Genomic DNA, 26,449 nt, shown 5'->3' with positions numbered 1-26,449 from the left:
CTCTCTCTCCCTCCCCCTGGCACCCAGTCCATTCCCAAACAGCTGCGTGGCTTTGGCTGGGCTATTAATAGGCACTGAATACTTTGGGGTGGGGTGGGGAGGTGTACATGGAGGGGGTTCTCTCCCCCCCCCTTTTGGCATCCCAGCCTTGTCTCTGCAGCACAAGAGCCCCTGGGAAGCGGGGGCAATGAACGGCAGGCCGAGGTGGGGGGGCCTTGCTCACAGCTCAATGGAGGCACTGTCTGCGGGTGAACAGCACCTGACCTGCCCCTTGCCAAATGCCCAGATTTTGTGCCTAGCGACGGGGAGAGCAGTGAGAGGGGCAAAAAGTCCCCTGGGGACTGATCGCCCCAGTCCTGGCCTGATCCAATACAGGGTGCGGAAGGAACAGAATTTAGGAAGAAGGGACATCCGCTAGGATTTTTTCAGTTTCGCTTTTTAGCAGATTGGAGTGGCGTGCTTCCGGCTCCTGCGTACAAGGGGCAGCAGCTGGGCTGTTTTTTTTTTAACAGGGCACAAAAGGCCAAGCAGAGGTCGGATTCTGCAGGAGGGCAGCGGAGCAGGGGAATGAGGACGGGGGGGTTCCAGCCAGCCTTCTGGCGGTTCCCTCGCTGTGAGAAGCCAAGGTACAGGGAACCAGGCAGAGGGCCTTCTCGGTGATGGCGCCCGCCCTGTGGAACACCCTCCCACCAGATGTCAAAGAGAAGAACAACTACCAGACTTTTAGAAGACATCTGAAGGCAGCCCTGTTTAGGGAAGCTTTTAATGTTTGACAGACTATTGTATTTTAATATTCTGTTGGAAGCCACCCAGAGTCTGGGAAACCCAGCCGGATGGGCGGGGTATAAATAAATTATTATTATTATTATTATTATTATTATTATTATTATTATTATTATTACTACCACCCCTTGGGGCTGTGCACCCGACCAGAGGAAAAAGGGCACGGGGTTTGCTCAGGTGGGGAATGACAGAATTGTGCCGTTGGGAGGGACCCAATGGATAATCCAGCCCGACCCCCTGTGATGATAAAATGAGGACAAAGTTGTTTTTAAGCATTTCCCGAGGCGGCAGCCGGCTAAACACCAATCTGCTGCGATGGCCTTTGCTTTTCCAGAGTTCCTATCAACCCTAGCTGACACAGCCCTGTTTCGGACGACACCTCCTATCACCCCCAGCCCAAGTGGCCATGTCTGGACCTGGGGTGGGTAGGAGTTGTGGACCTAAAATATCTGGAGCTCATCAGGTTGGAGACAACAAAACCCTTTTACTGGGTTCAAAGGGCTACTGGGCATGAATGCACAGGTGGCTATTGCGTATGTATAGTGCAAAAAAAGAGCAGGTGCTCACACAGAACAGAAGATTTTCTCCAGCAGATATGACAAAAGGCCTGTCTATTCCAGGACCCCGTTTCCCACAGTGCCTCCTGGAAAACACACAGACATGGGACTTGGAGGCAAGGCCTGCCTCTCTCACCGTTGCTCCCCAGCCAATGGTCTTCAGAGGTAGACTGCCTCAGGAGCTGGAGGCTTCACGTAAACAGCGGTACAGCCTTACCGCGCAGCTAGCCAGCATCACCTGTGTGGATGTGCTCGCCAGGTAGAAATCTACACATACACACACACGGGAGATCCACTGTGATCACATCTACGTTTAAGGAAGGCGCAGCAGTTATTTTAAACTGACATAGGTATAGAGAGAAGAGGCGGAGAAGGGCACCTGGCTGCCAGTCGCAGATTTATTTGCAGTTTTGTACAGGTCTGTTGAAATATTAGTCTCCCTCCCTCTCTTACACACAGACATATATACACGTGGCTCAGCAAATTGTCATCATTACCGGTTCAAGCATGTTTACAAGTATGGAAGTCAAGTGGTCCGATCGCAGAGCATTCCCAAATTGCACACCAGTGTCTGCAGGTGGGATCTGCCCCATGGCGGGTGCCCTTGTGGGTTTCCCCAACACCCATGAGAGGAGGTTGTGGGCCTCCAGGCTTGACCTCAGTGCTTCTGATCGAGCGAAGTGTCTGAAGTTCGTATGTGTCGCACAATCTCAGCAGAGACCTGCTGGGATCCCAGTGTTCCTCTGCACCCCAATGCCTTCTGCGAAACTACGCAAGGGCCCCAGGAGTGCGAGGCTGGAAGTTTCCCTCCCCTTGCTGTTACTGATCTGGAGTGTTTGCAACCCGCTCCTCAGCCCGAAAGCTGAGTGGCTTACATACAGACAATCAAGGTGAGAGATGAGTCCCTGCCTGCAGGCGCACGGTCACGGCACAAAAGGAAAATGCGACGGGAAGAGAGGAGGAAAGAAGAAGCGAATCTTCAAGTTAAACGGCACTTCTTAAAAGAAACCGACTGGAAGGGAATTTCACAACATTCTACCTCCCGGGGACTTGTGAGAGGAGCTACAATGAGAAGGCGGCGGGAGGAAACAAGCCAAGGACCCCTGGGGGGAAATAACGAGAGAAGACACTGTTCATCCATGCTCTTTCTTGCATCTCTGGGGCTGGAGGGCTAAATGGCTCCGATCCATATTTGGCTCAGAGGCTGGCCGCGGCCGACCCTCAAAGTCAACTTGTGCAAATTTCTCAGCAACTGTTCTGCAAGAATGCAGAGACAGGACATTTCAGGATGAGCGTCGGTCATGCCACAGACTTCCCCTGAGTAAAGATTCTGAGGAACAAAATAAAACAAAACGTGGGCTTCCGATTGCCTTCACAAGGGATAGATGGGACCACCCTTTTGCCGGCTCAGTAGAGAGGACTCTCTGCAGGGTCGTGGGGTCCAGGGATCCACCAGCTTGGTGCTTTTGGTCTGGGGGAAAAGGAGCCATTTCCCGGGCTGAAACGCCAGCGACACAAGCCCAACGTTTTAAAAGCATTCTTGTAATCCAAAAGGGTGGCTTCAAGTTGGAGAGACCCACAGCGCCCCCCTGCAAGTCAGAATTCAAGGAGCTTCCAAGTTTGCAAAGGGGGGAGAAGTGGGGGCGCAGGAAGACGGCTCTGTAGTGCAGCTACGGAGGGCATCCTCGCTTGACCCTCACTGCCCTCTGCCCTTTCTTCTTTCCCGCCTTCAGATCTCAGGAAAAGCAGCAGCAAGTGGTATGCAGAACATAGGCTGCAGAACAGCAAATGGGTTTCTGGGTTTCAAGTCGTGCACTGCCACCTAGTGGCTGGTCCCTGTCGCTGGACATTGAGGAAGCATCCAGGCAGGTGAAGACCGCCAGGTGATGGATGGGCAACTCTCAGCCCCACCGGACGGACATTTGCTTCGTGCTCCGTGTGGACAGTTGCCGTGGCAAACCCAGAACAAAGAGGTACGTGCGGCGGCAGGTCGTTCTCAGCGGAGCACCTCAAGTGTGCAGATTACCAGCTCTTTCCCGTGTTCGGAGCTGGGTCGTTCTAAAAACCTCGAAGCATCAGAATGCAAAACTGGGGGCCTGCAGCAACCCCGAAACTTCAGCGTCTCACATATTGCTTTCACGTAGCCTTCAGGGAGAATAAATCTCCCCCTTAAAAAGTTAGGTTTTGGAGAGGAAAAAAGACAGAGAACACGCAGGAATGACGGTCTGGAGAAAATGCCGGGAAAATCATTTTGTTGTAAGTGCTCAGATGTTTCTTTCCCGGTTTAAAACCCTGTATTCTTCACCCACGTTTTCAAGGAGGAGCTGTTACATGTGGCGGTCCTGAGCCCCTGGGCTGGGCGGTGTGTTTCATCCAGGCTAATTGACTGGGATCAGAGATCTGTGGAAAGAGAAAGGGAGACCAAAGGTGGGCTTTAAGGGATGCTGACAGGAGGCGGAGTCCAAAAAAATGGATGAACTGAAACCCCCCACACCTGAAACGTATACTGAGCCAGGCCACTGGAGTATCAAGCTCACGCAACGTTGCCTCCATCCAGGATGAGACGTCAGTGGACTCCCTCCTTCCACCAGCCCCACCCAGCATGCCCAGTGGTCAGGGGTGATGGGAGCTGGAGCCCAACAATGTCCAGAAGGCCCATGCATTCTGCGTCCAGCTCCCATTGTCCCTGACCCTGTTGCCTGACGGGAACTGGGAGTCGCCTGTGGCAAGGGGAATCATTCTCCAGGCGACCAGGCTGGGAAGTGCTTGCAAACTGGAGGGGGGGGTCTTCATCCCACAGCCCCTTTTCAGACCATTCATGGGAAATCAGAGGCAGACGGGAGCAACGATTTGCTGCTGTTGACTAAGAACTTTGATCTTTGCAAGGCAGCCCTGAGGCCCATTTTTCACATGAGGGAGGAGTAGTTGTATGGATTGCTGAGAAAGAATACACACAACCTCCCTCCCTGAATTTTGAACAATTTTTTTTATTATCAGCTTCTCAGCCCTCCTTGGAAAGGTTCTCATCGCCTCCGACAATGGTCAAGACTCCTGCCAAAATAAGATCCTTTGACTCTGCCCAGAGTTTTTTGTACCATTATCCGTTGGTGTTTAAAGGCCTAAACAACTCAGGCCCCAAATATCTTGAGACAGAGGGAAAGGCGCTCATGGTAGTTCCTCCACCCTCAGCGAGGCCTTCTCTGGGATGGCCCCCAAGCTGGGGAACTCCTTCCCCACAGAGGTGGTGCCTGGCCCCTTCACTGCACAGCCTTTGGGGAATGCCGAAGACACGCCTCTTTTGCTCTGGCTATTGACACATGAGCTGCCACCTTATTTTTATGGCTGTGAGTTGTTTTAAATTGCTTTTAAGGCACCCCTGGGCCTTTGGGTGAAAGTGACGCGATAAATAAATGAAAAATAGTAAATAATAACCCACACCACTGTTGAACCCAATCACGCCTGCGAAACAAACCTCTTCTCCGCTCCAGACAGGCTCCTCTGAAACTGTGATCAAGAGGGAGACGGGGGGGGGGGGTGTTAAACAAAAGGTCTCCCCTCCCCGCCCCCCCATTTTGGGGAGTGACCGTTAAAAGCGAGAGCCCGGCAGCCTTCTCAAGCCTCTGCAAGACGGGACAGCCGCGACACACATGGAACAGGACGTGAGGGGGAGACACCAGCGGACGAGGGGGCTTAGTACACACACACAGCGCAAAGCTGGACTCTAGAAGAGAGAAAGGGAGGTTAAAAAAAGCAACGAAAGCAAACAAATGGAAATAAAATTGTTAAAGCACAATGCAGCCTTCGGGGCATGTGCAAAGAGCAAAAAAAAAATGTGGGAAGGAAGAGGGTTATTAGGGCTGGGAGCAGGCGTGAGGGGTGGGTTTTTTGCCCTTTGCACCGCCAGAGAACCTCTTACCTTCAGTTCAGGTGTGCTTTGGAGACCTCGGGGGGTTTGCGCTCTGTATCCTCTCCAGGAACGAAAGGGAATGTGAGAGTGAAAGTGGTGGAGAGAAAGGGGGGCTTGTGTTGTTGTGGGAAAGAAGTCGGAAGGAAGTCAAATGACAGGCACTCCAAGCTGGAAGGGCAGGCGGTTTGATGGCACCCCCACAGAGAGGCCGACAGCTCAGTTTTACCCTGACGCTGGTGGCAAGACAGCATCCTCCACTGCCCTTGAGGTGCCGGAGGCTAGTTTTGGGGGGCCAGGACAGGCTGTGTAGACTGAGGACCTCAGCTTTCCTTTGCAAAAAGAAAAAGCAAGCTGCTAGTCCTTATGAATGGGCAGAGATATTCTTGAAATCACATGGAGGGTGTCAGAGGAAAGGAGGTTCAGAGCCTTCATACCTCTCTTCACTCCATAATTATGCAAAATAAATTATGCAAATTTGCACTGCCAAGTCCGGCCACAGAGCTGACGTTTCCTTGGCTTTAAGAGGTCTCGCTGTATCGCTGTCTGCGGAGGACAAAAAACTGCCCCCTCCAACACGCGCCCAGAGATGCAGTAGGCTGATCCGCCCCACAAGTGTGTGGGGTGGGCCAGACCCACTGCAACGAGTAATGAATAATGTTACGGACTAAAAAAAGTCAGCAGAATCAGGGTGGTTTCGGCGCTGCTGGCTGCTTGGAGGTTCCACGGCGCAATCGAATTTGCGATACGACAAGGAAGCTGGACAGAGGCGGGGAAAAGGGGGAGAACACCGAGCGAAACAGACAAGAGAGGCAGGTTGATAAAGCAAGACTCCTTCAACAGAAAACACGCCCTTTGGGAGAACCAGGTGAGGCTTGAGGGTGTTTTTTTTAGAGATAGTTCCTCATCTCATGTTTTCCATATCATGGACCCAGCAGGAAAAACAGTCCGTCTGCATCTCCTGACCTGGAAACACTGAAGGAGCAGGTCTGAACAGGAGTGCATCCAACTAGGGTTGATATTTTACACATCCAGGGGACAGACACATGGCATTTCCGTTGTGTGTGCATATCTGTGCATGTGTGAAAGTGCAACAGATTGCTTGCAGCTGTGGTTTTCTGCTTAGCAGTGACCCCTGCATTGCAGAGGTTTGAATTCGATGACCCTTTGGCTTCCTTCGAACGCTGCAATTCTATGACTCCAAGACCTGCTGGATCAGGCCAAAGGCCCAGGCCAGGGTTTCTCAAACTTGGGTCATCGGCTGTGGTTGAACTACAACTCCCATCATCCCTAGCTAGCAGGACCCGTGGTCAGGGATGACGGGAGTTGTGGCCCCACAACAGGCGGGGGACCAAAGTTTGAGAAACCCTGGCCTAGACCAACTGCAGCAAACAAGGGCTGAAGGCCGCAGCCCTCATTTGTGGGGGCTCTTCAGAAACCTGCAATCAAGGATAGACGGCCTCTGATCCTGGAAGTTCAACGCAGCCAATCAGGCCAAGCCGCCACTGAAAAGACCTCACCTCCGCCTTCACAGATCTGTCGGGTCCCCTTGCAACACCCCCCCACCTCAATAACATGTTTGAATGAAATGTAGCTGACTCCCAAGGTAGAAAAGAGGTAAGCCTCTCTCTTTCACACACACACACTCTAAAAAACGTCAATTGCCAGCATTCTGCCACATGCTGGTGCGACCAAGAAATCGCAGTTGGAAGCGCCACTGAGAACTGAAGATAAACCTGCCCTTCAGATCAACTGAAGATAAACCTTCACCAGAGACCCCCCCCCCCACGGTTTCCCTTAGGAACAAGTTCCCCTTCACGCCAGCAAAGGAAGAGGGTCCTCAGCTGACCCCCGGCTGCTGTTCGCTCTTCAAATTAACCAAATGAACAACCTTAAAAAAATGTGTTCCTGCAGGAAATGGAAGTTCGTCCTCAGGGTGTTTTGTATACCGGAAACCCTTGCTCACTTTTGCACGCATCCCAGTCGCCATGACGACGGGCATTTTGCTTGCGTTTGCGGGACGGGAGGAACAAGAGGGACTGGCTCACGAGCAGGGTGAGACCCTCTGGACTGCGGAGCCAGTCAAACCATGGTTTAGTGTGAGGTGCATGAGAGCCCAACAAACCACGGTTTACTGTGAGGCGCATGAGAAGGAACAAGATGAAACGAGCTGGAGGGACAGTGATTTGCGTATCAGCTGAGCAGCCTCAACAAGCCTCTGGCTCACGAGAGCCCAAAGATAATGTCCTCTTTAGGGGTCCAGGGAGGGTCTCCTCGTGAGCTGGAGGGGCAGTGGGGCTTTGCTGAGACTGCTCAGGTGCGAGGAAGTGGCGGCGGTCAATGCACCACCCTGCCCATCAGTTGCTGGGCAGGAAGGCTGAGCAGCCTCAACAAAGCCCTCTTCGGGCTCGGGGGAGGGTCTCCTTATGAGCCAGGACTCTCCAGGGTGCTCCTCATTTCAGGGTCCCACTGCCAGGCTCCTGGCAGCTGTATGTAAATGGGGAGTTGCCTGCATAGTTCACCAACAGTTCCTGGTTGGGACGACACGGGGAAGTGCGGTTCATTAAAAGCAGAAATTTCTACATTCCTCCTCTTAGCCACGTGGGAGGCAGAAGGATGTGAAGAGAAGGGAAAAGGGAGTGCGGAAGGGTATTGTTAGAAGAATCTGCTCACTCAGAATGTTTGTGCAGCGGGCACCCTGTTCTTGCTGCCGAAGCAGGCATCCAGCCCTGACAGATGTGCTTTTCCCTATGAGAACGTGACTTAATTTCTAAAATGGAAAAGTACCCCTAGACAGTTAAGTCCAATCAAAGGCGACTATGGGGTTGTGGCGCTCATCTCGCTTTCAGGTCGAGGGAGCCGGCGTTTGTCCGCAAACAGCTTTCCATGTCATGTGGCCAGCAGGACTAAACAGCTTCTGGCGCAACGGGACACCGTGACGGAAACCAGAGCACACAGAAACTCCATTTACCTTCCCGCCACAGCGGTACCTATTTATCTACTTGCACTGGCATGCTTTTGAACTGCTAGGTTGGCAGGAGCTGGGACAGAGCAACGGGAGCTCACTCCGCCGCAGGGATTCGAACCGCCGACCTTCTGATCAACAAGACCAAGAGGCTCCGTGGTTTAGACCTCAGCACCACCCGCATCCCTTCATTTCTATGCATGGGCAAAGCAAAGGCGAAGGAGATGCCTCTCTCTAAGCCCATGTAGTTTACAGGCCTGGGAAGTCTACCTTTGTTCTGTATGAGTAAAAGCTGCCCTGAACATCCCCAACTGGTGCGGTTCACTGAAGTAAATTCAGAGCGTTGTTGGCCAAAGGGAAAGGCGATTCTCAAAGGGCCCCGGATGACATGCGATACATGGAAGACAGGCTCTTTGCGTACAAAAATAAAACAGGAAATGCAACGGAACCTGCTTGGAAAAGGGCACACACAGAGAAAGAATGCGAAGGCATGGACAGCAAAGGGAGTGCAAACTTCCCTGGGTGCCTGCGACCCCTACAAAGAGCCACTGGCCCGGTGCCCCACGCACCTTGTGCTTCCGCCCTGGGCCTCATCCAGCTCCTTCTGCAGCCGGGCGCTCTTCTCCTCCTCCTCCAGCAGCCGGCGCTTCACCGTCCGCAGCTCCTGCTGGGCCTCGCACTTGATGTCGTTGGCCACGACCACTGCCGTCTGCAGGTCGGCTTGGAAGCGGCGCCACTCGGCCGTGTCCTCCTGGAGACGGAGGGAAAGAGGGAGGGGAGAGGAGAGGAAGCAAGAGGTTGAAACTCGCCCGACAAAAGCGGCCAGCACCGCAGGGAGGTTGGAGGGCGGTTGGCATCAGTTCTCGTGGACGCCGGCACAACAAGACAGTCGCTCTCACTTTGCGTGGGAGGGAGGCTGCAGAAGGACACTCCCCCCCCCCCCCGGTTTGGAGCCTCTTCTTAGATTGTAAGCTCCTTCGGGCAGAGACCCTCCTCTTACATATTCATTTAATGAAATTCAAACACCGCTTGATTTTTTTTAAAAAAAGCCTCAAAGGGGTTTGAAAAAGATAAAGCATTAAAATCGAGACAAATTCACCGCCCGACTTTAAAACATACAAAAGTTAAAACGCTAAAACAGATTAAAATTACGTTGACTTTCGTTTGGGCAGGCTTGTTGAAACAGAAGAGTTTTTAGCAGGTGCTAAGTTTTGGAAATGCGACAGCCGTATTGGTGACACCTGAGTTTGTTCTAAAGCTGGAGGCTTTTAAGCAGAGGTCGGATGGACACCTGTCGGGATTCCAGACCTCGTGGTTCTGAGTGAGGGGTCCTCCCCAGCCCCACCTGGGGATGCTGCCAAGGACTGAACTTGGAACCTTCTGCATGCAAGGCAGATGTCCTGCCACCAAGCTCCCTTCTCACCTTCATCTGCTTGTTCAGGGTCTTCAGCTGCCTTTCCAAATCCGTCTTCTGGACTTCCATTTTCAGTAGATTACCTGGGAACAGGGAAGGTAGGGAGAGTCTACTGAGATAGGACAGAGAGGGAGGGCACCGAAGACACTGCCAAGGTAACACAGGGAAGTGACCTTATCTTGAGCCAGACCTCCTTTCTGCCCCCCAAAACGGCTTGCAGTTTTAAAAGAATGCACAGCATGGAATAAAATACCCTTCTTCAGAGTCCAAACACTAAAAAACTTGCTGATGCCCAGAACACCTTTGGCAGCACAACCCTACATTTACTCAAAAGTTGAGTCTTACTGTACACAGTGGGGCTTACTCCCCAATTAAGTGATCGTAGCCCTAACCTAGCTAATTTGCTTCTGTCTCAGCTTGCAAAACAGCTTCGCCAGCAGGTGGCGATCTCACATGCCGGCCGGCCCCAATTCAGCAATCATCTTATTATTTTATTGCCTTTATATCCCACTATTTTTCTCCAACGAGCTCAAGACGGCGTGTGCGTCGTTCTCCCCTTCCTCATATAACCCCCAGCAACAACCCTGTGAGGTAGGCCTGGGCTGAGAGGTGCAGTGACTGGCCCAGAGTCACACCCGCTGAGCTTCATGTCCAAGAGGGGATTTGAACCCTGGTTGCCCTAGTCTGACATTCTGACCACTACACCACCACCGGCTCTTTTTGGACCCTGTTTCTGCCCCTGCAAAAGGCTTCTGCCCCCACTTCATCTTATCGGATATTTGTTGCTTGGAACAGCAGCCTGGCGACATCCTTCACTTGTTGTTGTGAAAGGCATGCTGTGCCTCTCCCCCCCCCCCCCGCTTCCTTCCCAAACAGGCAGCACTAAATTGAAAATTATTTCTTTATTGGAGGGCGGGAATCTCAAGCAATCCCTGCCGACTCCATAACCTGCTTGCAATTTCTCTCTACATACTGTCCTAAATTATAGTGCTGGAGGAGACTCTTGAGAGTCCCCTGGACTGCAGGAAGATCCAACCTCTCCATTCTGAAGGAAATCAGCCCTGAGTGCTCACTGGAAGGACAGATCCTGAAGCTGAGGCTCCAATACTGTGGCCACCTCATGAGAAGAGAAGACTCCCTGGAAAAGACCCCAATGTTGGGAAAGATGGAGGGCACAAGGAGAAGGGGGCGACAGAGGACGAGATGGTGGGACAGTGTTCTCGAAGCTACCAGCATGAGTTTGACCAAACTGCGGGAGGCAGTGGAAGACAGGAGTGCCTGGCGTGCTCTGGTCCATGGGGTCACGAAGAGGCGGACATGACTAAACGACTAAACAACAACAACAACAACAACACTGTCCTAAATCCTTCCCCCCCTTGGTTCCACCTACTCTCCAAGTCGCTGATGATCTGGTTGTCGTGCAGTTTGAGCGCCCGGTGTTGCTCCACCTGGTCTTCCAGCTCAAAGATGGTCTCCTTCAGGTTCTTGAACTCGGCCTCGTTCTCCGACATCTTCTCCTGGAGCTTGAGGTTGGTTCGGCTGAGCTGGTCCGCCTGACGGTCGCAGGTCTCCTTCAGCTGAGCGCGCTCCTTCTCAGTCTGGACGGAAGGAGAGAAAAGGGTGAGAAGTCGAACCAGGATCCCTGCTTCGCTGGGGGCTGGACTAGATGACCCTTTGGGTCTCTTCCAACTCTACAATCATTCTATTATTGCACTGTGCGATGCTAAGGTGCCACCGATAAGTGCAGGTGGAGAGCACATAGTGTTTAATTCCCCAGAGAACACCAGCTTCCATTTAAATAAAAAAAAATGAAAAGGACCATATCTGTGATGCCTGCCCCAATAAACTGGGTTTGCTGTCTTATTTGGGGAGTCTAGCCACCTCTGGCTGCTCCTGGACAGGGACGGATAGCCTGGCCGCAATAATCTCTTGCAACACCAGAACTCATGGGCACCAGAACTCATGGGTGAATGTTGGAAGATTTGAGACAGATAAAAGGAAGTTCTTCGCTCATTGCAGGAGACGAACCTCTGGAGGAGTGTGACATACAGAAACAGGACCGTCAGGAACCAGGCTGTGTTAGCGGAGCTGCAAAATCGTTTCCATGCCCTCACCTTGGATGCTGATTCTGGGCCAGCAAGTTGCCAACCTCAGAAGACCGTGTGGAAGAGATTTGTGGTGAGGAGAGGGGACAGAGGCAGCCATGTGCAGAGGGAACAGGATGTCCCGGGAGGTGTGCTTTCTTCTCACAATGAGAGAAAGAAGTTGCCAAGCCTTATAAAGCCCACTGACCACAACCCCATCCTCCTGATTCATGTGGCCACCAACAATACTGCCAGACACAGCCTTCAAGGTGTTGGAAGGGACCATGGGGCTCTGGGCAGGTAACTGAAGGGCCCTGGGATGCAGGTGGTCTTTCCAACGCTCCTTCCTGTCAAAGGCTGTGTCCCAGGAAGAGCGGGGGAAATAGCGGAAGTCGCCAGGAAGGGTTTGGCTGCTTGGATCATGGTCTCCGCTTCCTTGAAGAAGGAGTTCTGGCAAGAGATGGGCTTGCACCTCACAGCAGTTGGCAATAATGTGCTTGCTAAGAGCCTTGAGAACGTGATCAGGAGAGCTTTGAACTAAATCCGGAGGAGGAGGCAGACAATATACCATATTTTTTGCTCTATAAGACTCACTTTTTCCCTCCTAAAAAGTAAGGGGAAATGTGTGTGCGTCTTATGGAGCGAATGCAGGCTGCGCAGCTATCCCAGAAGCCAGAACAGCAAGAGGGATTTCTGCTTTCGCTGCACAGCGATCCCTCTTGCTGTTCTGGCTTCTGAGATTCAGAATATTTTTTTTTCTTGTTTTCCTCCTCCAAAAACTAGGTGCATCATGTGGTCTGGTGCGTCTTATAGAGCGAAAAATACAGTAACAGATGACAGGAGAACACCCAGTTCTGGGAATATTAGCATTACTGAGAAGACCCACAGAAGTCAATGGGTCCACCAGTTTCAACTCTGAGCAGAATGTAGGTGGTGACAACCCCAAATCTAAGTGGAAGGAAAGGATGAAACTTAGGATGTCTGTGTTGTTGTTTTTTTAAAAAAATCTTTCGGCAGTTTAAACCCCCGTTAAACAACGATTTTTAAATAGGCATCAGCTTCTCTGCAGATTTCCATACAGCCCAGCAACCATCCCACTCCTTCGCACTTGCTACGGTCATCGCCAGCCTCGGCCAAAAACACACCTAGAGTTTCCACTTCTCTATAAATCAGGTGGTGACTTTTGGCAGGGTATCCCGGCTCCCCCCGTCCCGGCAAAAGTTCTTCCCACGGGCCGCTCCCTAACTGTGGGAGGTGGGGTTTCCAAGCAGGGCAGCAGCGAAGGTTAATTGCAGGCTTGGGTTACGAGTGCGAGACTCGCCAAGAGAATTAACATGCACTCATCCATTGTGTTTCCCCCCTTTCTCTGAGCACAGCGAGAGCACCTGGTCTCTCTCGGAAAACAAACAAACCACCGAGCTGCTAATGAGGTCCATCTGTCTGGGGCAGGAGGGGGGAAAGTGCTGAAGGGCTGGACCAGGAAGGAGGAAATTGCTGCAATTGCGGTGAATAGGGTCATTCAGCTAAATGTCCAAACGGATGCAGTTCTGCAGGGAAGGGAGCTTGTGACTGTGTTGCCCAGATTTTGGATGCACAGGGGAGGCTTCAGACTCAATCGGATTGCTGGTTGGCCTGTGTCCATCTTGTTTGTACCAGGAGTGGCTAACTCTTGGCTCTCTGGGTGCCGTTGGACTGTGGAACTCCCTCCCACAGGAGACAGTGATGGCGACCAGCTTGGATGGCATTAAGAGAGGAAGGGGTGAATTCATGGAGGTTAAGGGCTTAGCTCTGCCTCCATAACCAGGCAGTCTGGAATATCAGTAGCTGGGAACCACAGGAGGGCAGAGAGCTCTTGGGCTTCCCACAGGGATCTGGTTGGGCTGTTGGTTCAAGCCTCATGTTGGGCAAAATATTCCTGCATTGCAGAGGGTTGGACTAGATGATCCTTGGGTACCTTCCAACTCTACAATTCTATTATTCTATTTAACTGAATCAAAACAGTGAAGATTTTACAAGCTGCCAGGGGGAAAGGGAGAAACCAAATAGAGCCGTTTTGCTCACGGCTCCACAAAGAGGGAGAGAACAGAGCGTGGCTACTTCACAGTAAATGCCCTGTGTGGAAACTGCTTCACAAGTATATAAAACAGGGCAAGAGGGACCAAACTACACACGCTGTCCAGAACTTTCAGTATTCAGGGAGCAAGGAACCAGAGTCCTTCCTTCCTTTCCCTGTTAGCATCAGCGCAGCTGACCTCTTGCAAACGGTGCAAATCCGCTACAAGAAAATGGGGTCCAGCTACGTAGCCGAGACAAACTCCAGAAAGCAACAGATCTAGGCCCTCTGAGGGAGCAGAAATCTCTATGCACATGAGCTATGAAAGCCAGTATGCTGAGCGGTCTGGACTAACATCTAACAGGGTCTGAGGGAAGGAACACCAAAAAGGTGATTCAGTCGACTTCTTCACTCCTGCAAAGAAGGAAGTTAAAAAGGAAGGTTTCTGCGACCTCCAGGGCACGGTGCCTAGGAAAACCTTACCTGATTACAAGATTTTGATGCTTCTAAAATTTTGTTTCGATGGCTGAAAATATTGTGCTTTTATTGTATATTTCATTTGCATTCTTGCATATGAATGCTGCTCGCTGGTTTTGGGAGCCTTGGGGTTAAGGCAGAATGTAGATCAACCGTATGGACTCACAGAGCTGGAAGGGACCTTGAGATTCATCTAGACCAACCCGCCTGCAGTGCAAGAATCCTGCCCACATTAACATCCCTGGGTGGGCTCGAACCACCAACCTTCTGGTGCAACAGCCAGGGGCACCGACCCAACACAAGAAAAGCCCGGCAGGTTCACTAGGTCTCTCACAACGGTGAGCCAGAAGCCTCTGGGAAGCAGCCCTGGCGTTGCTTCACAGCAGCCGACATTTAGGGATAGACTGCCCCTGCATCTGGAGGCTCCGCTGAGCTCTCCCCACTCCCCAGCAATCCTTACCTTGGCCAGCTGCCCTTGCAGGGTCTTCACCTCACTGTGCGCCTTCAGCAGCTCCTGCCTGAGCTCCGTGCAGGCCAGCTCCAGCTGGTCCCTCTCCCCGCGGGCTCCCTTCAGCATCTCCTGCATGGCGCCGGGGTCCCCGCCCCGCCCAACGGTGTCCATGTCCGCCGCCTTCTGCTTGGCGCTGTCCAGCTGGGCCCGGAGCGAGCCGTTTTCAATCCTCAGCCCCTCCAGGGCCACCTTGCAGTCCTCCAGGGCCCTGGCCAGACCGGCTGCGCCCTGCCTCTCTGTCTCCAGCAGGCCTCCCAGCCGCTCGGCCTCCTCCCGCAGGCCCCGGGTGGCCGCCTGGGCTTCCTGGTGCTCCCTCTCCAGGCCGCGCAAACTGCTGGTCAGCTGCTGCTGGATGTTCAGTAGCTTCTCCCGCTCAAACTGGGCCTTCTCCTGCAGCTCCCCGCACCGCTGCTCCAGCTCCTGGATGGTCTTGGCCTTGCCGTCGTCGCCAGCCGGCCGCTCCTGCAGGAGGGCCGCCAGTTTCTCGTTCTCCTGGCCAAGCTGCTCGGCTCTCTCGCGGTGCTGCCGGAAGGAGCCCTCCAGCAGGGCCTTCTCCTCGGCCAGCCGCTCGTTCTCTGCTGTCAGCTCCTGCACAACCTGCTGCTGGTCGGAGAGCTCCTGGAGCGTGGCCTGCAGCTCCTCGGCCGTGCAGTGGTGGTTCTCTTCCATCCTCTGGATCCGCTCCGTCAGCGAGGCCACCGAGAGGTCGCTGGCGTTGTTGGGGGAGCTCCCGGTGGGGGAGTCCTGCGGGGCCTGGGAGGGGTGGCTCCCTGATGACGGGGGCCTGGACGGCGCCTCCGCGATGTGCTCAAAGTCTGAGGCGTCCGGGGACAGGGACGCCTTGGTGACGTCGCTGCTGGACGACCCCGAGTTCCGCAGGGGGGCTGTGCCCCCGTTGGCCCGGGGGTTCCCGGAGGGTTGCGTGGGGCTGCCGAAGCTCGACTCCTGCGTGGTGGGGGTGGCCAGGCTGCTTCCGCAGCCCCCGCTGCTGCTCAGGGTGTCTGACAGCGGTGACTGCTCCAGGCGGCTGAGCTTCTCTCTCAAGAGGCGGTTCTCCTCCCCGAGGCTCAGCAGCTCCCTCTGGAAAGCCCGGTTCTGGTCCTGGAGGGTGCGGACCAGGGGCTCCGCCTCGGCTGGCGACACCCCTGCGGGGTGGTCCAGCTCGCAGTGCACCCATTCCCGGTCCTGGTGCTTCTTCAGCTCGCTCCGCAGCTTGGTGATCTCCGAGTCCTTCGCCTTGGCCTCGGCCAGCAGCTCCTTGACCTGCGACTCCAGCGTGGCCTTATCGCCGGCGTCCCCCTCATTCTTGCACTTGGGGGCCGGGCGCGAATGCTTGGTGGGCGTCGGCGCCCCGGAGGAAGTGGGGCTGGGCTGAGCCTTCCTGGGTCTCAGGGCCGCCTTGTCTCTGCCCGGGGCAGTCGATAGCTCCCGCGGGGCTGGGATCCCGGTGCGCTTCGCCGACGGGATGGAACCTGGGAGAGCAGGAAGAGAAAGGCAGTTAACGCCTGGAGCATAAGGGCTTGATGGGAAATCAGCAACCAGGATTCGAACACAGGGCCGCACCCTCCCCCCTGCAGTTTCCGGCAACTGGGATTCCGAAGCATTGCTGCCTCCAATAGCGATGGCAGAGCACAGACACCATGGCTAGTAGCCATCGATAGCCCTCTCCTCCTCCGTGAATTTGTCTTGCCCTCTTTTAAAGGCCATCACTGCCTCCAGTGGGAGGGAGTTCCACAGTTTAACTACACACTAGGTGCAGAATGACTTTAGTGCAGCCGGTGTGGTTAAAGCACTGGACCTGGGAGACCAGCGTTTGACCATGAAGCTCCGTGGGTGACCTGGGGCCAGTCACCATCTCTTAGCCTAACCTACCACACAGGGTTGCTGCGAGGGTGAAAAGGGGGAAGAGGAGAACCATGTACATACACCACCTTGAGCTCGATGGAAGTACAAGGTGGCATGCAAATGTAATATACAAACAACAAAACAATTCCCTCTGCCCTGAATCTCCCAGCAATCAGCTTCTTTGTATGCCCACAAGTACTTATTCTCTTAAAGCCATCCAAGTTGGGGACCCCCACTGCTTCCTGTGGCAGGGAGTTCCATAGTTTCACTATGCATTGGAATATGAGTTCTAGTTTTACGAGAGAGGGAGAAACGCTTTTTGCTATCTCCGTCTGGGCATAGTTTTATCCACTGACTTGCCCTCACCTACTCCCTTCCCTGGCTCTTGCCCCAACCTCCACCTGCTCACTACAGCAATTGTGAGCGCGAACTCTCGGGGGGGGGGCGGCAGCGGGCCAACGTTTCCACTGGGGGAGCGAAGCCTGGCGGAACAAAAGCTCCGTTTGAGGCGGGTGCCATTTCCCTCCCCCCCAGAGATGACCTTCAGAGGGAGCCTGCCCGCCTCTCGCTGGCGGAAAGGCCCCAGGCACCCTGCGTGGAATGCGAGGGCAGGCTGCGACCCGGAGAGATCGCGAGCTGCGCTCTCTTGCCAGAAACTGCGAGGAGGAGGGAATGATCCGGCCAAAAGGAAACAGAGAGGGAGCCTCCCAGGCAGTTCCCCAACAAGGCGCCCCCCCCCCAGCTCTGAAAAGCCAAGTGCTGAGAATCGACTGGGACAGGAACACACTCGATTCTCCCGCCATCTCCCCGAAAAATCCCAGCGAAAAGAGGGGAAGAGTTTATATTTTATAGAGAGCGCTCTTAAAGTGTACACTGTTCTAACAGCACAAGAAAAGCCTGCTGGATCAGGCCAGTAGCCCACCTAAGTCCAGCACCGTGTTTTCACAGTGGCCAAGCCCAATGCCTCTCTTCTGGGGAGCCTGCAAGCAGGATTCGAGTACAAGAGGCCTCTCCCCTCCAGCAACAGGGATTCAGAAGTGATGCTGCCTCTGATTGTGGAGGCAGAGCACAGCCATTCTGGCTACCAACCATCAGTAGCCCTTTCCTTCTCTGTGACTTGACCCCCGTCCTCATTTGAAGCCACCCAAGATGGTGGCCACCCCTGCCTTCTGGGGGAGCAAGTGCCGTAAGTTTAAATATGTCGCCTCTTGCTCACTTTCTCTCTGGACTAAAAAGTCCCAAACCTTATTTCACTCGCCAGAGTGGTGCATGCTCTGGTTATCTCCCTCCTGGACTACTGCCATGCGCTCTACATGGGGCTACCGTTGAAGGTGACCCAGAAACTGCAACTAATCCAGAATGCATCAGCTAGACTGGTGACTGGGAGCGGCCGCCGAGACCACATAACAGCGGTCTTGAAAGACCTACATTGGCTCCCAGTACGTTTCCGAGCACAATTCAAAGTCTTGGTGTTGACCTTTAAAGCCCTAAACGGACTCGGTCCTGTATACCTGAAGGAGCATCTCCACCCCCATCGTTCAGCCCGGACACTGAGGTCCAGTGCCGAGGGCCTTCTGGTGGTTCCCTCGCTACGAGAAGCCAAGTTACAGGGAACCAGGCAGAGGGCCTTCTCGGTGGTGGCACCCGCCCTGTGGAACACCCTCCCACCAGATGTCAAAGAGAACAACAACTACCAGACTTTTAGAAGACATCTGAAGGCAGCCCTGTTTAGGGAAGCTTTTAATGTTTGATGCATTACGGTATTTTAATACTTTGTTGGAAGCCTCCCAAAGTGACTGGAGAAGCCCAGCCAGATGGGCGGGGTATAAATAATAAATTATTATTATTATTATTATTATTATTATTATTATTATTATTATTATTATTATTGAGTCACTGTCAAGGGTTCTCTAGCTGTGATGATTATATTGCGGAGAGTTGGACTAGATGACTGCTGGGGTACCTTCCAACTCTATGATTCCATGTTTCCCTTTCTCTACACACACACACACACAAATGCAGAAAGCAGACAACAAGCACCATCTGCATCGCACGGGGGTTGGGCTAGATGACCGCTAGGTGTCCCCTGCCAACTCTACAATTCTATGAAACCTAAGAGATTTCCTGTTCAGGCTTCTATTCCTTCTCCTCACCCCCTTCTGATTTCAAGGAGCAGTGTTTTAGGATGCATTTTGCATACATTGCTGAAATGTAAAAAGGGGGGGAAATATGTGTTTGTGTGTGTAAATAAAATAAGCAAACAATGACAGAGAGCAAACGAGAGAGAGAGCTGTTTTCCTCCTTGCATTAATTAGGCGGCTGCGTGCACCTGGCTTTTCCCAAACAAATAAAGAACCAGCCAAGAACACAGAGCACCACCACTTGCTCCCCCCCCCCAATCCGTTTTGGACAAGTGTGGATGGAAAGCCTTTCAGCCTGGAGGTGGCAAAGGAATTCCTGGCTTGGCAAAGGGGAGCAGAACGGCTTTGGCGGCAGATCGGGGTCCAGCTCCAACCAGCCGGCCCTCCATGACCTCATCCGGGGAAACGTCTGCCCAACTTGCTCCAGGCCAGTCGTTCCCTCTTGAAGGCCCCCAGCTTCCTACTGCAGTATTTGATGGGGCCAGGAGGAAATCTGGCTTTGCCCAAACCCCCAGGGACGTCTGTTCATCGGCCTGAGTCATCCGTTCCCGTTTGTGGCTCTGGTGAGGGTCCCGGTCAGTTGCCAAATTCCACATGGGGAACGAAGGGGAAGGGGGGGAAGAGACGCAACTGGGGGAACTGGGGAACGGAACTGGGTTCAAGACCCTTCCTTCACCAACGGGCCTGCCAGGAGGCCTGCCAACTTGGCCACCCCAACGTCCCGGGCCAAGTTTAAGGGCTGGTGTCATGGGGATGTTTTTGGCCGCGGGGGCACGGCTGCAGTCGTTCCAAAAGTAAATGGAATCAAACCAATACTGCCTACACTATTGTTAGGATGCCTTATTCCAAGTCAGACTGTGGGTCCATTGAGTGCAGGGATGCCTGCACTGACTGGCAGCGGATTGCCAGGGAGTCTTTGGCACAGCTGTGCCTGAGAGGCAACGGGGACTGAACCTGGAACTCTGAGCTGCAGCCCTTTTCCTGGAAAACAAGTCAAGTTTCTAGTCCTCATGGTCTGGGATAAGCAGCCAGTTTCAGCAGAAAGCTGGCTTGTACTGTCAGACCACTGAGTCTGTCTAGCTCAGTGTTGTCAACGTGGACTGGCAGCAGCTCCTCGGGGTTTCTAGTTGCGGGGACAACAACTACGGCTCTGGTCCTGTCTGGAAATGCCATCAGCTCCTTCTGCATGCAAAACTGAGCTGTAACGCTCCCCATAAAGTAATAATAATAATCTTTTTTTTTTTATAGCCCGCCCTCCCCGGACAGGGCGGCTAGCACCAGTAAAATTACAAAAAAAAAAAAAAAATTAAAATACAGGTTAAAATATAAATTAAAATGCAGTCTCATTTTAATAGTAGCCCATAGATCAAAATCATAAGGGGAGGGAAACATAAGGGTCAGACTGAGTCCAAACCAAAGGCCAGGGGGAACAGCTCTGTCTTGCAGGCCCTGTGGAAAGATGTCAAGTCCCGCAGGGCCCTGGTCTCTTGTGACAGAGCGTTCCACCAAGTCGGGGCCAGTGCTGAAAAGGCCCTGGCATAGTTGAGACCAATCTAACCACCTTGCGACTTGGGACCTCCAAGGTGTTGTCATTTGTGGATCTTAAGGTCCTCCGTGGGGAATATCGGAAGAGGCAGTCCCGTAGGTATGTGGGTCCTAGGCCGCATAGGGCTTTAAAGGTCAAAATCAGCACCTTAAACCTGACCCTGTACTCCACCGGGAGCCAGTGCGGTTGGTAAAGCACTGGATGAATGTGATCTCGTGGCGAGGAGCCCGTAAGGAGCCTTGCCACAGCATTCTGCACCCGCTGGAGTTTCTGGGTCAGCTTCAAGGGCAGCCCCACGTAGAGGAGACTTGCAGGGGACGCCTCCCCTCCATCACTGACAAGCAAAAGTTACAAAGCGTGGTTCAAGAATTCAAAAACCCTGACAGGGAATCCTGCCAACAAGCACCACGTTCTACCTAAGTATATAAGACGAGCCTGCAGGATCAGGCCAGTGGCCCATCTAGTCCAGCATCCTGTTCTCACGGTGGGCACCCAGATGCCCGCATGAGAGACCGGGAAGCAGGATCTGAGCGCAAGAGCAACTCTCCCCTCTTGCGGCTTCCGACGAAAAGGTCTTCAGAAGCGGTGGTGGTCGCATCTATGGCCAGCTGGAGGCGGCTTATACCGGCTGCAACCACCGAGTCCCAGATCCCTGCAGCTGCAGATGCTGAAATGCAGCCGGGGGTGTAAGGGGGGGGCAGCTGTTGGCTCCACAGCCCAAGAATGCCTGCACTATCTCCTTCCTTCCCCCGCCCTCTGCAAAAAAACACTGAGCCCTTTGTCTTTGGCCTTCTATTATGCCTGTAAGGCAACACAGAGCTGTTCTGTGCCTCCTTCTGGTGCAAAATAGCCCCCTCCTTTCTCCCAGCCCCCTGAATTCTGAGGTTTTTTTTTTTGTGTGTGTGCTGGTCATCTTTCCTCCAGCCTGTTATTCACCACCCCCTGTCTGATCGTACAGTGGGAGAGCCCCAGATTTGCATGCGGAAGGCATCTCTAGGTAGGAATCACAGAATCATATGAGTTGGAAGGGACCCCCAAAGGTCATCCATTCTAACCCCCTGCATTGAAGGACTCTCAGCTACAGAATCCAAGACAGGTGGCTATCCAAACGCTGGTTAAAAACCCTCAACGGAGGCAAGAGTATTGTTAGCCCAGAAATGGAAGCAAGAAGAAATTCCAACGAAAGGAGAATGGCAGACGAAATTACAGTGGTACCTCGGGTTAAGTACTTAATTCATTCCAGAGGTCTGTTCTTAACCTGAAACTGTTCTTAACCTGAAGCACCACTTTAGCTAATGGGGCCTCCTGCTGCTGCCGCGCCACCAGAGCCTGATTTCTGTTCTCATCCTTAAGCAAAGTTCTTAACCTGAAGCACTATTTCTGGGTTAGCGGAGTCTGTAACCTGAAGCGTATGCAACCTGAAGCATATGTAACCCGAGGTACCACTGTAATGGACTACTGTATGCAGAATTGGACAAAATGACAGGAAGGATTCGAAACCTGCGGGACCAGAGATTTACAGAAGATTGGAAGAAGTATATGAACTATTTGAAGAGCAATTGTAACCAACAAATTACGCTAGTAGGACTACAAGAAGTTTTGTAAGGAGAAATATATGAAGTGTTACAAAGTAGATAAAGATAGAGATATTGGTCATGAGTTTTAAATGTACAGTGGTACCTTGGGTTACATACGCTTCAGGTTACATACGCTTCAGGTTACAGACTCCGCTAACCCAGAAATAGTATCTTGGGTTAAGAACTTTACCTCAGGATGAGAACAGAAATCATGCTCCGGCGGCAGAGCAGCAGCAGGAGGCCCCATTAGCTAAAGTGGTGCTTCAGGTTAAGAACAGTTTCAGGTTAAGAACGGACCTCCGGAACGAATTAAGTACTTAACCTGAGGTACCACTGTAATAGGGAAAGTAAGAAATGCATGCTAAGAGATTAGATTGGAGAATTTTCAGACAGGACTGGTGGAAGTAAAAAAAATGAATAAGATGTAAAAGTATGTTTAATTACAGTTGAAAATGGTATGTTAAAAAACTAATAAAAATTTATATAAAAAAATAAAAATAATAACCTCCACGGAAGGAGAGTCCACAACCTCCTGAGGGAGGCCGTTCCACTGTCAAACAACCCTTACTGACTGATGTTTAGTCGGAATCTCATTTCTTGTAACTTAAAAGCCATCGGAAAGAGCCCTTCAATGGAGGAACGGACTCCCCCTGGATGCTGGTGGAATCGCCTTCCTTGGAGGTTTGCAAGCAGAGGTTGGATGGCCCTCTGTCAGGGATACTTCAGCTGGGACGCCTGCATTGCAGGGGGCTGGACTAGATGGCTCTTGGGGAACCCTTGCAACCCTGCAATTCTCTTGTTTCTCAAGAGAACGCACAGCACATTGGGCACAGAGCGGGGAGTAGCCCAATATAGAGCGGCAATAGCACAAGGAGGAGGGGCGGCTATCAAAAGCCCCACATAACCAGATGTGTACAATTTGGTTTGGCTTGCATTTAAACATGAGCCTGTCTAAACGGCGCTTCCCGAAACAAGATGCAAACCGAGACACAGCTCTCTTTCGACACAGCTCTCCAGCCCAGCAATGAATCCATGGATGTTTGTGTTAGAGGGAAATGCATCTATGGGCAAAATTGCTTTTAAAAATGGATCCCATCAGGGAAAACTGCCCATGGTGCCTGCTAGGAGAAATCCTAGACAGCATCTTAAAAAGCAGAGACATCACCTTGCCAGCAAAGGTCCGTATAGTTAAAGCCATGGTTTTCCCAGTAGTAATGTATGGAAGTGAGAGCTGGACCATAAAGAAGGCTGATCGCCGAAGAATGGATGCTTTTGAATTATGGTGCTGGAGGAGACTCTTGAGAGTCCCATGGACTGCAAGAAGATCAAACCTCTCCATTCTGAAGGAAATCAGCCCTGAGTGCTCACTGGAAGGACAGATCCTGAAGCTGAGGCTCCAAGACTTTGGCCACCTCATGAGAAGAGAAGACTCCCTGGAAAAGACCCTGATGTTGGGAAAGATTGAGGGCACAAGGAGAAGGGGACGACAGAGGACGAGATGGTGGGACAGTGTTCTCGAAGCTACCAGCATGAGTTTGACCAAACTGCGGGAGGCGGTGGAAGACAGGAGTGCCTGGCGTGCTCTGGTCCAGGGGGTCACGAAGAGTCAGACATGACTAAACAACAACAACAAGGAGAAATCCGGGCAGTAGCACAGGTGACTTTTCACGAGGATATAAAAGAGAGCCATGCAAACTGAGAAAGAAATGGGGAGAAGTGACTTGAAAGATGGGGGGGAAATAAGAGATGGAGAGAAACCCAAATTGGCCAATTTGATTCTCCCCGTAGCAGTGCTAAACACCGTGAATGGACAACAGGGAATGCTTTTCACAGGGTCGTAACAGGGGTAGGGCTTTGGAGCGAATTTCCAGAAAGTGGAGTCCAGGGCAAAAAGCAAGAAGTGAAAAGAGACAGAATGGCAAGAACAAAGAGAGGAAATAAGAAAAAGAGAAAGCCAGAAACGGAAAGGCAGGGAGGAACAAATAACAGACTTATCGAAGACCGAGGCAGCGTTTGTGGGGGGAGAGGAGGCAGATAGGAGCGTTTTCGGCAAAGATACAACAGCAGTTTCCACTGAGATCATAGGCTTGCTGGACAGACAAGAGTCCAGCGGGGGGCGGGGGAGGGGGGAGGCGGAAGCGGGAGATGCCTGCAGAACAGATATGCTGCCTATCATTATGCTTTGTTTATATTATTACGCTCGGTAAAATGTTTTTACTATTGTACACCACGCCTGGATCTTTTGATAAACGGTGGTATATAAATCGAATAAATACTAAATAATAATAAAGCCATCTCGGCTGGTGGCACGTCACCGCCTCCTGTGGTGGGGAGTTCCATAGTTTAACTATGCGCCACGTGAAAAAGTATATGGCAGAGGGGCCATTATCTCCTGGACTTTACTGCTCGGCTCGGCCTTCTCAACCTCCGGGCGGCGCCGGCTCCGACGGGAGGGAGCCGCCAGGTGGCCCTCGGACTTTGTGTGCCGAAGAGACACTCCAGCCGTGAGAAGCCACCGTGCCGTTGCCTGGAGCCGTGCGTCTGTTTGCAGAGGGGTGAGTCAGAGAGCCAACACCCGGGCGATGTGGCTAATCTTGCTGCCCTGGGCCTGCCGTCTCCCCAGGCAGGTATGAAGAAAGCTCCCAGGTGGGAGCAGACGGAACCGACTTTCTCTTTCTATGCAGTCGCTGGGCCGGTTTGTGTTTGCAATTGGTATCGCCCCCTCCAGATCTCTCATTCCTACGGCCTCCAGAGATGCCTGCCCTCTGGGCCTCGCCGCCAATCCGACAGGCTGGAACCTGAATGCAAGAACATCGGAAGACAGCCTGGCTGCTGGATCAGGCCAAAGGAGGCCCAGCATCCAGCTCTCACAGTGGCTAACCGGATTCGGCTGCACGCCGCCATCACTGGCGGCAAGTGAAGTCAAATGGAATGCGAGGGCAGCAAGATATAAATGGACACCAGAAGAGCCTGGCCACTGAATCAGGCCCAAGGGGGCCCATCTAGGCTAGCATCCTGTCCTCATTGTGGCAAGTGAGGCCTAATGGAGAGTGAGGGCAGTGTGGTGATGTAAATGGTTCTCACAGTGGCCAACCAGATACTGCGAAGCAGTTGGCACCCAAAGGCATTTACTGCCTCCAACGGTGGAAGGAAAATACAGTCGTTCTGCCTTGTCGCTTTACCATCCATGGAACGAGCTAACCTCCTTTTCGAAGCCAGCACAGTTTGTGGCCGCCACTGACCTTTGTAGGAGCAAATTCCATATCAGAAACCTGAGTAAATTATAAAAATCACAACTCTTCTCTTTCTGAGCTTCATCTGGAAAGATATAAACTTGTCACAGCAGCTGTGCTCCTTGTTCCCTGGAAACCTGATTCAGCCTCTGAAGGTTTCACTGCTTGTGGCACTACTGCCCCACCCTTTCTAGCATTTCTTTGCAACTCCTGAGGACTAGAAACTTGTCCCGGCTCCATTTCCTCTTTGAAGAGAAAGCCAAGATTCTGAAGACAATGACTCAATGCTCTAACTTCCCCGCCATAGTTTTGTGCAGAGATGTCTCTGACCTGGAAAGCCCTCTTGGATCAGAAGAAAAAAGGTCCATTTAGACCAGGTCTCCTGTTTCCAACAGAGGGCGGCCAACACCCACCCACCCATTCACAACAAAGCATAAAAGCTCAGTTCTGTTATTCATCTGCTGTTGCCTGGAATTCGGAGGTATGCTGCCTTGGAACATGGAGGCTTTATTGTGTGGTAGAGGCATGGCAGATCCTGGTATAGGTGACTGTACTGCACAGGGAAGATATTCTTCCACAAGGAAGCTGCAAACAAGGGAGGTGGGGGCCCTACCCCAGGAAGGAATGCTGCTGGGTTGCTGGGGGTGCGGATAGCGGTGCCTGGATGCCTGAGCCTGGTAGGGCAGGCTGGGAGGAGAGGGAGAGATTTCTCCAGCTGGGTAAAAACCTTACTGATGTTAATGCCATTGTTGCCAGATAAGAATCGCCAGTAATTGCCTGGCTCTTATCTGCAAAGGCTCCAAATCTTTACTCAAAAAATAAAAATAAATCCCCTTGAGAGGCAGGTAGGATCACATGACCTGGTGGACTTCAAATAAATAAATGTTGCTGGGGAGAGAGAAGGAAAATGACTCGTTTCAAGGCTCTGAGCTGGTTAGACTGAAGAGATTTACTTGAGCAAAAAGTAACAGGTAGAAGATGATATAAATAATGTGGACCAGCAGTAGCAGTGTGCCAGCCAGCCAGCCATGCCCCTTTTAGGATACTCCATTACATCCCCCCCCCATTTCCCGCCCCCTCCTGCAAAGCAGCCAGTGAGCATTCTACCCCTGCGCTTGCTCTGTCATAAACTACGAAAGTGACAAAGTTGGCCATTTGCTCTGCATTTACCGTATTTTTCGCTCTATAACACACACCCGACCATAACACGCATGTAGTTTTTAGAGGAGGAAAATCCGTAGGCATGCCACCCGTAGGCATTCCCTCCATAACACACACAGACTTTTTAGGAGGAAAAAAGTGAGTGTTATGGTGCAAAAAATACGGTAACTATTTAATGATGTTTTAATGATTTCATTG

At 52.3% G+C, this 26,449-nt stretch overlaps 1 protein-coding gene and 1 long non-coding RNA gene across 4 annotated transcripts in view; both read right to left on the bottom strand.

Moving 5' to 3' along the window:
- Nucleotides 1-26,449, bottom strand: part of SPECC1 (sperm antigen with calponin homology and coiled-coil domains 1) — a 108,508-nt gene that overhangs the window by 33,844 nt on the left and 48,215 nt on the right. For both annotated transcript variants that reach the window (XM_083587549.1, XM_083587550.1), the window contains 4 exons: nucleotides 14,698-16,220; nucleotides 11,014-11,221; nucleotides 9,633-9,706; nucleotides 8,779-8,960 (listed from right to left, as the gene is read on the bottom strand). In XM_083587549.1, coding sequence (XP_083443675.1) covers nucleotides 8,779-8,960; nucleotides 9,633-9,706; nucleotides 11,014-11,221; nucleotides 14,698-16,220 — 1,987 coding nt within the window. The remainder of the gene's footprint in view (nucleotides 1-8,778; nucleotides 8,961-9,632; nucleotides 9,707-11,013; nucleotides 11,222-14,697; nucleotides 16,221-26,449) is intronic.
- Nucleotides 1,721-5,432, bottom strand: LOC310750238. 2 transcript variants are annotated; one of them, XR_014542008.1, is made up of 3 exons: nucleotides 5,257-5,432; nucleotides 4,813-5,061; nucleotides 1,721-3,740 (listed from the first exon to the last, which is right to left on the bottom strand). It is a non-coding gene; the product is annotated as an uncharacterized lncRNA (long non-coding RNA). The 2 variants fall into 2 exon arrangements; XR_014542007.1 differs by having other exon boundaries at nucleotides 4,813-5,432.

Source organism: Podarcis filfolensis (assembly GCF_964270895.1).
Source record: "Podarcis filfolensis genome assembly, chromosome: 15".
Lineage (NCBI taxonomy): Eukaryota > Metazoa > Chordata > Lepidosauria > Squamata > Lacertidae > Podarcis > Podarcis filfolensis.
The sequence above is the reverse complement of the archived record's forward strand: the minus strand, read 5'-3'. Positions and strand labels throughout refer to the sequence as shown.